General features: G+C 39.2%; 3 protein-coding genes across 5 annotated transcripts in view; 1 reads left to right on the top strand and 2 right to left on the bottom strand.

Annotated features, from left to right (window-relative positions):
* Window positions 1–914, bottom strand: part of stk16 (serine/threonine kinase 16) — a 6,402-nt gene extending 5,488 nt beyond the window's left edge. Inside the window, exons 1-2 of one of the 2 annotated variants that reach the window (XM_035652253.1) lie at window positions 833–914; window positions 379–503 (exon numbers count right to left, since the gene is read on the bottom strand). In XM_035652253.1, the coding sequence (XP_035508146.1) occupies window positions 379–464 (86 nt within the window). In that variant the 5' untranslated portion in view covers window positions 465–503; window positions 833–914. The remainder of the gene's footprint in view (window positions 1–378; window positions 504–832) is intronic. The other variant, XM_035652254.1, reaches the window with a different exon arrangement.
* A 282-nt stretch (window positions 915–1,196) lies between these two features.
* LOC118343529 (PEST proteolytic signal-containing nuclear protein-like) lies at window positions 1,197–3,978 on the top strand. Its single transcript, XM_035682394.1, has 5 exons — window positions 1,197–1,272; window positions 1,790–2,016; window positions 2,361–2,435; window positions 2,551–2,606; window positions 2,700–3,978. The coding sequence occupies exons 1-5, from the start codon at window positions 1,224–1,226 to the stop codon at window positions 2,809–2,811; spliced, it is 519 nt and encodes a 172-aa protein (XP_035538287.1). The 5' UTR covers window positions 1,197–1,223; the 3' UTR covers window positions 2,812–3,978.
* Window positions 3,979–4,592: 614 nt separating this feature from the next.
* LOC118343527 (interleukin-18 receptor accessory protein-like) overlaps window positions 4,593–11,555 on the bottom strand; it is a gene marked incomplete in the record, with an annotated part of 14,871 nt that continues 7,908 nt past the window's right edge. The window contains 8 exon segments of one of the 2 annotated variants that reach the window (XM_035682389.1): window positions 4,593–5,254; window positions 6,759–6,874; window positions 6,955–7,098; window positions 7,186–7,275; window positions 7,575–7,709; window positions 9,041–9,186; window positions 9,255–9,384; window positions 9,739–9,807. In XM_035682389.1, the coding sequence (XP_035538282.1) occupies window positions 4,973–5,254; window positions 6,759–6,874; window positions 6,955–7,098; window positions 7,186–7,275; window positions 7,575–7,709; window positions 9,041–9,186; window positions 9,255–9,384; window positions 9,739–9,807 (1,112 nt within the window). 2 annotated transcript variants of the gene reach the window in all.

Here is an 11,555-nt window from a genome sequence, read left to right as displayed (position 1 = left end):
AGCCCCATGGCCATTTGTTCTTAAGATGGCAAGCTTTAAAAAAAACAAAATAAAGCCTAAATAATGTCCTCAAACAGCACATTTTTCAGAAATTAAGGTGGAAAGAGGAATAATCAATGCATTTTCTGTGTCTTGCTTACCGCAGCGTGATGGTTTATATACGATTGAATCAAAATACAGTGCAACAGTGAGGCTCAGTCGTAAAAGTTTATAAAACTTTTAAGACGACAATGAAGGTCAAAGCAACACACTGTCAACCTTAAGCTTTTGGCTCAACAGATAACAAGTGTAGGATCAACTCATTTTTACTATTAAACACAAAAACATCACCAGACTTCACCTCAACGTGGAGTTAAAACAAACAACGTGTCCCCTTACCCTTCGTCTAGTTTCTGTACAAAGTAGTATTTTTTATTATCAATGGTGATGGAGCCACGGGAGCATATGCACAGCGCCTGGCCCATCTTGACTGGTACATTGTTTAACACCAAGCTTTTAAAGGCCTAGGAGAAACAGGAAAAAAAAAGTTATTCGAGGAAGACAAACAGAGAAAACACAGGCTGAGATACAAAGTTACTTACTAGCAAAAAAAAAAACAAAAAAAAAACATTCACTATTGAACACAAATTGCCGACTAAGCTGCAGAGAAAATAAAAAGTTAAGACAGGAAACAAACAGGCAGCAAACGTGCAGCTAACGTAACCATAGCTACAACGGCCAAACTGCGACGTTCACGTAGTTTTTAACGTTAGCACCAGTCGCTGTGTCATTTTAACCCCTGGATATAACACACTGAGGCTGTACATCGGTGGCGTTACGTCTTTATTCTTACCAGCTAGCTTTTTGTTTACCAAATTAGCTTACTGCCATAGCTCCTCTTCCTCTCCCGTCTTCTTCTTGTGCTTATTTTCCTTCCTCTTCTTACGGCAGTTGGCAGCGAGGCAACACCGCCACCTCCAGATAGTCCTTAAAACGAAATAAATACACAACAATTTCCACCCTTGGCCACCGTCTCCATATTTTAATATCTCGTTGAACATATTTTCCATAAAACAAAAATAACAAAAACTATGTATAATACATTTCCATGCAATTTTTTTTTTTTTTATCAATTTAATGGAGTTCTGCAAATGACCTGATGGGGGCAGCCTTACGCCTTTGTTGCGTGTAATCTGCCGCAATTTTCAACTCAAGAAGAAGAGCTGGCAGGTTTGAGTGCAGACATGATGGCGGATTACGAGCATTACAGAAAGGGTAGCACCGACGACGGAGGTGATATTTGTGCTGGTTTAAAGTCTGATCTGTGGTTGAAAAAATGATTTTGCGTTAGATTAATTTGCTGTCTGTCCATTAAAACTGGCCCCAACTAATGTTAGACGGAGGAAACGTTCGTAAAACTTCACTTACGCTCTCTTAATGGCAGCTTTCTACGTATCGTCTGCTTGCTAATGCTAAAACGAAGATAACATTGTATTAACGTTTCCTTTTCACGCTGGTAATGGGAAATGGGGCTGGTTGCAAAGGCTAGAGTTACTGCTAAAGTTACACTGGTATTAAAGCAAACTCTTGCTCACACCAGACATATATCTCTTGCTGACCTGGTGTCAGCCTCGCTCAGAATCAGTCCCCAGATGGGCTTTTAATACTGTAAGTTAAATGGTAGGCGTGGATCTAAGTTATCTGTACTGTACTATAACGTTAGCCACACAGGCAAAGGTTATAGCTTTTATTTTTCTCAAGTTCCCAGGAAACTGTTGTTCACCTTGGTGAGTTGTCTTGCCTCAAGCAGGGCCGCAGGAGGAGGAAGACAGAGTGAAAACTAAGCCTGTCTCTTGTAGCACTGTGGGAGGAGAAGGGACAGCAGTCAAACGCACATCCCAGCATCTCACAGCTGAAGATGAGGACGAGTCCTCAACTGAGCCACCAGCGCCCTGCAAAGTCTCCAAGATAGGCTTTAGCATGAGCAGTCCGATGGGGAAGAAGTCAAACCCCATATCTATTAAACTCGGAGCAACAGTGAGTGTGCAGCAATGGGTGTTAACTGCATGCAGACATAATGTAAATAAAGCATGATGTGATCTAGTATTCTAGTGTACATGTTGAAAGTTAGGGCACGGATATGATGCTGCTAGTGTAAATGGTTTCATTCTTATAAAAACTGCTCAGAGAGGCCCTAAAAAGGACACAGGCTAAAATCCTCAACACTCGTTATTTATGAGTTGATTGATAGAACTAATCCATGAATCATTGAAGTGATTTCTGTGTCAGTGTTTGCTGGTTAAACTTATCTCATGTGAGGATTTGCAGCTTTTTTTTTGTATTTTCTGAAGAGATTGAAAATGTGTGATGACCTGTTCTAGAAACCCAAAGAGCCTGTACCTTCAGTTCCTCCAAAAAAGCTCGGACTGGCATCTGTTTTTAACGAAGATGATGATGTAAGGGCTCACACACACACACACACACACACACACACACACTAATGTCATGGTTGTACAAATCCATAAACAACAGATATGTAAAGGCTAACCTTGACTTTCTCTTGTCACGCAGAGTGAACCTGAGGAGATGCCCCCAGAAGCAAAGATGAGGATGAAGAACATTGGCAGGTACACACATATACATTGTGTACTGTAATTGTTACCTAATCATCTAACATGTTTCTATTTGAGTTTTATGTGACTATTTTTCTATCTTCTCAGGGAGACACCAACATCTGCGGGACCCAATTCCTTCAACAAGGGCAAGCAGGGCTTTTCTGATCATCAAAAACTTTGGGAGAGGAAGATAAAGGCCCAAGCAGACAAACTGTAAATGACTACCACAGTTTTTGTCACTAATGAATAATTTGTATAGTTTAAAGAACGTCGGATATCTACAAAGGCTCAAATTATTCTTTAGCGTCCCCTTGTGTTTGACAACTGCTAAGCTTTGTGGACATGACATTAAGAATGCTTTAAGCCTTCGATGATACTCTACGACTGAACTCATGTTTACGTTTCCAACCACTACCGGCTGATGCTAACTGAGAGGAGAGGAGAGGAGAGGTACCAGAGTGTCAAGCCTCTGTGATGAGAGCTGAAGAGTGGGAAGATGGGACAAATAAATTAGCCAGAATATTGTTTCAACTGTGTAAAATTTGCTACAGTTACTTTCTGCTGGCTAATGAGAAAATCAAGTATCTTAGAGCCCTCATGCCCCTTATGTGACATGCTTGTTCCTATCTGAATAAGTGAAGTGGTCCTGAGCAAGCTTGGTGTTGTTTGTCTATTACTTGTATAAAATTGTACATAGAAGCGTGATAATGTTTTATTTGTAAATCCACAAATTGGAGCGTGTGTTTGAGTTATGTTAACGTGCGCGTGGGGGGAGATAGACTAGACGTACAGATTGTTTTGTTTTTTTCCCCATTTTCTCAACATCAATGTACAACCCTTTGTTTCACCAGCTGTGCCACCTCATAGGCAATCTAGCTTGTTTTTTCTGTTTTGTTCTATGATTGTTTGAGCTTTGTGCCAGTATTTTCATTCAATTTCAGTCTGCTTAACTGAATCTGGCAAAATTTGTGATTATTTTTATGTACAAATGGAAGGACTCAGCCTTGACATGGATACCAGGATGCTGGTAACTGTCATACATTATTTCTGGATGCTTAAAATATAAGTTAGTGATTATTGGGAATATTTACAAGCTCTTTTGATTGCCACTTTTGCAACAGAAAAATGACGCCTCAGAAATACAGCCCCCATCCTTTTGGTTTAGATAAATGTGGTATCTCAGTGGCTTTTTTTTTGGAAGATCTTGATCAAAAATAGAAACTTTGAATTCCTCCGTGGGTTACCCAACTCTTGTGAAGGGGCTTCCCCCAAATTAATGACATTGCTATCCACTGCTACAACCTGTTTGATTTATCAAACAGAATTCTCTTGCATACATATTTAAAAGCCAGTCAATAAAAAAAAATAAAAAAATTGGATCAGACGTGTCAAATGTTCATTGCTGACATGTCTGCTGTAACAGAATACACAACAAGCCTCACAACTGTTCTACTTAAACTGATGTACAAACAGCCATAAAGCTAATTGTTTAAGTTTAATTGTTAATTGTGTCTATCTTCTATCAATGTACTACTACAGATCCTTTATTTGTTCTATATATTCTTTTTAATGTTTTTGTGGAGTGGATAGGTAATTAATTATTCAACTGTTCAACTAAAACAGTTGCTACAGATGGAAATTGAAGGTGGTGTACACACCGCCACTGGATCCTGAGCATGACAGAAAGGATGACACATTTTTTCCAACAGTTGAGAATGATACATTATGAATTGGCTTCCCTACCATAATGGAAATTCCTATGACATACTGTATTTGTTCATTCAAGACTTGTAGAAGTAAGTAATACAATAGTACAAGCTGCTTTGTAAAATAAATATGTTCATGTTAGGGAACAAGTGTTTCTCAAATGGTGGTACTAGTACTAAAAACCACCACAAGTGGTGTAGTTCATCACTTAAATATAAATATAAAAGTTAAAAAAATATAAATAAAAAAATAAATAAATATGCATGTAGGGTAGGAATAATCCAAATAAACCAAATAAATGTTTTCAGTAAACAAGCTTTATTTTCCCACAATGGTAAATTAATAATAATAATAAATAATAAGTAATACATTCATAATACGATTATAATTGATTTATATCATATTGTTTCTAGAGCAACAACAGTTAAGTTTACATCAACAAAGTCACTACTGTCTCACCAGTAAAGTTTACAAGATTTTTAAGACTTGTGGAACCTACAGACCGCTTATGTTTTAGCTTATTCCTTACAATTTGTATTAGCTTAACAAGAGTTCTGTGGTTGTACAACAACTGCAGACTTTATTTTCACATGGTGAGGGTGTAACGGTAGGGACAACCCTGGCAATGTGCCTATCGATTCAGCTCGCGCACAAGTGCTCAGATCCTCACCTCACACAAACTCAGAGAACTCAGTCACAGATGTTTTTGTAAGGCAGTCTAATGGTCCTGCATGACTGACATCAGACACTCTGTGATTGGGCATGGCCTCCCGCAGAGACCTCCAGAAGTTGCTGGAGACTCCTGCAGTTTTTCCTGAGGTCCAATCCATACTGGGTAACACCTTCAAGGCCCTCTGGACCAGTGTGGGCAAAGGGGGGTCCGGCTGGATGAGGGATGAGGCTCTACTGGTCCATATTAGCAGGAGTTTGAGGGTAGAGTTTTGCAGTAAAGCCTACGAAAGATAAGGACCAAGTAGCAAAGAATTAATGAGCTGTGCTTTTGTGTGTGAATCATAACAAACAGTGGTTTAGGAATTTGTCATCAAAAACAAACAGAAGTTAGAAGTTGAATAAATCAGATCACACCAGTGTTTCTTGTGGTTTATGCAACCTCCATTTCTAGATTTTCCTACCATCCACACACCTTCTTGGTTTCAGTTTACATCAGCAATTTAAAAAAAAAATTATTTAAGAATTGAATTCAGGATTTGGTTGCTGGGAAGTGAAACCCAGAAGACAATAGTTTCTTGAAATGAAAACAGTTACCATTTACTAAAAATAAATGGAAAACAGTGACTGGCTGGAAAGTAGAAAAATGATCAGAAATACACTTTTAATGGGCTGGACATAAAATCCTCTACCATTGTTGCCCCTGAAGTTAAGTAACTGCAGGCAGGGTATCTGCAGATGAAAAATCTTTACAAAACATTCAGTGAAAAAAGAAAAGAAAACAAAGACTTAGATTATATTAAAAAGTCTTAAATGTAATTTACAAGGGTCTTGAATATGGGTGTTGCAATATACTGGTATTAATGATAATTTAAACAATGGAATATTAAATCATGTTAATAATACACATAGGATAACATCATGTAAATAATCCAACTATTCTTTTGTGTTTCCCACTCTGAGTAACTGTTCTTTTTGTATGCTTTTATATGGTTACAAAAGCTCTGTCCACCTCCGTATGCTTATATTTTAAAATCATGACATCCCTAGTCTTGAATATCTCTTGCCTGCCAAGGGCTAGGAAGCTTTAAGGATTTTTCTTCCTCCATATGTTTTTTCTGCGTGTATCTAGTCACACAAATTATATATGTAAACGTTCAGCAAAGCTTTGGGATGCTGACAGTCACATCATTTTAACAATATGACTCCTCCAGATCTTCTCTCTCTCTGGATACGCACAAAGCATTCAGGCATGCTGAAAATTTCTTTAGAAATGTTCTAGTTATTATACACTGCTAGAAAGTACTGACAAATTGTGATATAAATAAATCTAGGTCACATTGTCCCCACTGGTACACCAATACGACTGTGGTATTGCACTCTGTGCTTTTAAAAAGTCTTAAATTTAACTTGGTGAACACTGTGGAAACCCTGAGCAGGTTGGTCTACTAAATTGTGTTTTTTTTTTTTTTTTCTACATCCATTACAACAACTTTAATTGCAAAGTAACAGCCACCACAGGACTGGACTGCTTGTGCTATGTCCACATCATATGGGATGTCTGGGAGAGATGGGAGGATTAAAATACTGTGCACTGACAATATAAAACAATATCCATTAAAGGATGTCCTTATTTTTTTGTTTTTCTGACAGGTCCATATTATGAAGCACCAAGTCAGACGTATCAGAGCTTTCAGAATTTTTTTTACAAGAAAGTCGTAATCACAGTAACTTTAATATGCCTTGATGCAGCATTGGTCTTCTACTCTCAGTGAAATGTAGGCCTACCTGAACTCCTGATTCCAGTACAAACACAGCATTATTGTTGGAGAGGTAGTCAGCTGACAGGAGACAGATAAGCATTTGGCTTCTGTGTATTGCAAGGACCACATCATTTGTATATGCTGTAATACAAAATGGAAACCATGAGGAACATTTGCGGCCAGCAAACAAACATACAGACAAATACAGTTGATCCCCTCACCTCCTCCAGGGAGTACATCCCTCTCCAGCAAACAGAGGCGATACCCCCATTGGTCCTCTAACACCTGGGGTAGCTGCACTTCTGGTCTCTGGGTGGCTTTACCCTCCTCAGAGTTCAGCAGGTCCATACTGGATAAACATGCTGCTTGTGAAAATAATTTTTCATTTACTTTACTAGTATATGAAAATGAAATCCAGATACGCATATCAAACACTGAACATGTTGGCCTACCTTCCTTTGAGGAGATGGTAAAACCTCCCTCTACCTCTGCTGATGGAAGGCTCCCCACGTATGACAAAAACACATCAAACTCTTTCTCATCTGGATGGTGGTGGTGGATGTGAAGACAATTGTGAATCAGACATCAGAAATGTAAATCTGGGTTCTTGAATGCAGCTGTAGTAATACAGATTGCCATCTACTGTATGTCTTCAAGTATGTGCACTGGATGCACTGTTTCACGGTATTGTCATGTATTTCAGTTAGCTTAATAATGTGATGCTTTGTAGCATTAAATACAAAATACATCAGCCGCATCCTGCAAAGAGAAGCAGCTGTTGCGGTCAAGATGCTTTAGGGTTTCTACTGTATATTGTGTGTGTATGTGTCTGCATTCTGACCTCCATTGTGTTTTCCATGTTGAAAGTGGGATCTGTAGATGAGCTTTACTTCCAGCCATTTAATATGCAAAATGATTCCCAGCCCAGCTACCAGCAGCAAACACACAATGGGCCCACCCAGCGACGGCAAAATTACTGAAATCCAGTCCAAAATACACTCATTAGATTGTATTGTGTCTTTAAAGCAGCAATAATTGACTCGGGAGTGGCCAAAAACTACAAAACTAACAAATAATCACTTAGTATCACACAAGTTCATATGGCAAAATTGTTAGCAAACAGCTTTATTTAGAGTCATGTCCACCTGATGAATGTAAGCCCAGTATTCACTGTCCTCTTTTCTCTGTTTTGGCCTCCACCTCCACCACTTTCTTCACTAGCTGGTGACTAACTTCTGCTGCTTCTGACTGCTTGTCCTGATGAAAATGCATATTGTGCCTGCGTAAGCACATACATGTGCACGTGCTGATGCAGTACACTTAAAGGTCAAGTGTGTAACATTTAAGAGGATCTATCGGCAGAAATGGCATACAATATTGAAAAGTATGTCCTCATTATTGTATGAAATACCTAAAAATATGACTAGGTGTACGTCAGTATGAGCCATTTTTACCTACAGATGGAGTGCATCCCCTTAGAGAGTCCGCCATGTTTCTACAATAGCCCAGTATGGACAAGCCAAACACTGGCTCTAGGGTGGGCCTTTCACGTTTTTTGCAAGTTTTGCAGCCACCGTATTTTCTCCTACATGCTTAGAAGACTAAAAACCCTGTTCCCAGGGTTAGGGCTAGGGGGTTTGAAAATATGGTCACCGTAATTTGATCAATTGTAAATATTAAAATATTGATTAGCGCGGCTTTAAATGTTGCCTGCACAAAAATCAACCTAATGTTTCAAACTGTTATCAGTCAGTGAAGATAACTGCGTGAAAATGGATGTTTTGAAAATAGCTATAGATATAAGTTGCCTCACCATTGAGATAACTGGATTGGTTACATTATCTTTGACCTCAATGTGGGGAGTTTTTTCCGCTTGAGCAATATTGTGAAAATGAGTCAAACTACACCCATTTTCCGACCGCAGGAGTATACATAGTGGTTCTGGCAAGTTCATAACTTTGAACACTAAGTATTGCCTGCACAGTGGCACATGTCACTTAGTCACACACACCTTAGTCACCGGGTCAGAGCAGCTTGCCTCCATTGACAGCATTCACCATCCCACCTTTGTGTGCTACAACTGTGGTGTAAAATGTGTGATATATCTGCTCTTTCAGATGGACACACCCGGCTGGAAAGCTGGTGGGACCTTCCTCTAGATTTTACTCGATTTTCTTATATATTATACTGTATTCTCACTTAATGTTGATAGTTTATATAGAATTATTTGAATTTTAATGTAACAACTCTATGACAAAATATAGTATGAATAGAACAACATGACAGTGACAATAAAAATAAAAGTACCTTTCATTTTCTTCTTGAGCTGGATAGTGACATTTGTTTTCCCAAAACTATTACTGGCGATGCAAGTATATCTGTGGTTCAAGTGTTGTGGAGTCACCACAACTCTCCCGGTGACCTCCAAGAATGCATGTGTCACCTTCTTCATTCTGAATAAGCAAAATAATTTCAGTTACAGTTACTTTCTGGCGAACGAAACACTGAATTAGCGACTCACCGTTGCTCTTTCATGTGTAGTAGAGTCATATTCTCCATGTTGCCACCATGATGCATGTACCACTGCACCACTGCCACAACCTTTAACTCAATAGGAGAATGTACCACACATTCCAGAGTGTGACTCTGTCCTAGAACAAGTACAAAAACATGGCCATTATAATCTCACTTTATGTCCAAATAAAAGTGGGAACAACATGTGATGCCTTACTTATGTAATTAACTAAAACTTTAAAGTCAATAATTTGAACCAGTCAACATTAGAAGATACATACAACGACTGTTGTCACTTGTCATCAAGTGATTTTCAACAAAACCAGAACTTGTGAAGACTGGGATGTATACAATAATTTGACCTTTGAGTGCCAACCACTTTGTTCCATTCACTTAGCTGATGTGGCTCTGAAAAAGCAGTTCAAAATCATCTAAATCCGTTATTTCTGATAGCTGTGGGATTATATCATAGTACATCTGGACACACTTACCAAGCTCCACTTCCTCTGTTGTGTTGACTGTAGGATAGACAATTGTTGGAGTGGAGCGGCTGACATTAACTATTTGGGCATGGGAAATAAAACCACACAATTCTGTATTATAATCTGACCCACATGCAAGACAAAAAGAAATTCAAACAGCTTCATGCCATTGGCAACTTCTGTATGGAACATTTTAAATGCCTAAATTAAAGGTCCAGTGTGTAACATTTTACGATAATCTATTGGCAGAAATGGAATATGATATGCATAACTATTTTTTCATTGTGTATAATCACCTGAAGAGCTCAGATCATGTTATTCATTGCGCAACGGTCAACATCTGTCACATTAGTTTTTTTTCCCATCGGCAATACTGTGAAGACTTACTCTGACTCTGATTAATAGATATGGAATGGAATTTTCTTTTTAGGAGTGGCTACCAGTAGCTTTGTTGAGGGAGACAATAATCTAACTGTGTGTAAGGCCACTAAAGAAGAAATGGAGCAAAGCCTGCAAGCTAGTTCAGGCAGGTCAACTCGAGCGGGCTCGGAGGCTGCGCGTGATTCACGACACATGACATGCGCGTTATTCCATAATGCACTTAACCGCCAGCGCTCCCTCCCGAAATCTGGCGGTCTATGTTAAACTTCAGATTTCCCAGGCTCTCTCCTCTGCTCGGGTCAATGCGTGTTGCGCCCTGCATCCTATTGCTGCTGTTTGCTGCTCTGTAAAGCTATTGCTGCCTGGCTTGCTCTGTAAGCCCCCCACCGCACCACCCAGCAGTCCACCTGTAGATCCGTGTTGTGCATCACTCCCCCAAATATCTCTGTAAACATATGTCTGTGGGGATTGATGAAGGTCGGAGCCCTAGACGCAAAAAATTCGTAAATTATGCTGTACTGTGTAATAACATTCCAAAGACAGTGAGTTGGCTGCTGAACTGGGCTATTAGGAGACAACAGATGATATCTAAGTTTTAAAGTAACAAGGCATACATTACTCCTTCTGTACTCTGTAATTATCTCTATGTAGTTCTTTCAAACATGCCATCATGCAAGAGAGAAAAGGAGCCCCTGTGGTTTGGGTTACAACAAAATATTCTGTGACCTGAATGTGAAAAAAACAAAACAACATCAAGGACTCCTTTAGGTAGCACTGGATGTTAGCGAGTTTCTCTGCAAAGGTTTTCTTTTTGAGGCACTCCACGCAGACCTTGACAGAATAAATTTGTTTCAACTTAAGATCTGCCATAATTGGTCAGTTAGCATGCCAACATTGAAGTAATTAGACAATTGGGCTGACATTAGGGAAAGCCAAAGTCCACAGGTAATGCCGTTCCTAGATTTTGTGGAAGACATTTCACTCAGGAAATCCAGGCAAAAAAGTTATTCAAATATGTCATGGAGTAAGTACCACAAAATTCAGATTCAGCATGTGTTACCCAATTGTAGAGATATTTTACTGCTATAATGGGACACTTTGCACTGCTCGTGGTGTTAAAGATTAAAGTCGGGGGTGTATCATTCAAAGATCTTGATTTTTTCACTCTGGGAACTGTGGTAGTATTTGTCTAGAAATTACCAATTGATAATGGTTGAGGTATTTCAGTCTGGGACAGTCGACCGACGGTAACCGTCAGGCCAGCTAGCATGTTGTAAAAATGGGGATCAGGTTGTGTGGAATGTAGGTGTAGGACTTGTGCAGAAAAACACGCACAACTGCTTACCGATGTATTGTTTATTAATTGAGACAGTAACGTTTGTTTGTAATCAAATGCTTCCTCTCCAAATAGCACACCAACACACACACAACACAGGCATCCTTAC

The sequence above is a fragment of the Morone saxatilis genome, unplaced genomic scaffold, assembly GCF_004916995.1.
Source record: "Morone saxatilis isolate NCDOM2014 unplaced genomic scaffold, NCSU_SB_2.0 Contig11, whole genome shotgun sequence".
In the NCBI taxonomy this organism is placed as follows: domain Eukaryota; kingdom Metazoa; phylum Chordata; class Actinopteri; family Moronidae; genus Morone; species Morone saxatilis.
This window is presented reverse-complemented; position numbering and strand designations above follow the sequence as displayed.

What these genes read in the sequence shown, in the direction of transcription:
- LOC118343529 (XM_035682394.1), top strand. Translation starts at nt 1,224, where the DNA reads ATGATGGCGGATTACGAGCATTACAGAAAGGGTAGCACCGACGACGGA. An exon ending in GGGTAGCACCGACGACGGAG is followed by an intron (nt 1,273 to 1,789) that starts GTGATATTTGTG and finishes TGCCTCAAGCAG; the next exon opens with GGCCGCAGGAGGAGGAAGAC. An exon ending in AGGATGAAGAACATTGGCAG is followed by an intron (nt 2,607 to 2,699) that starts GTACACACATAT and finishes CTATCTTCTCAG; the next exon opens with GGAGACACCAACATCTGCGG.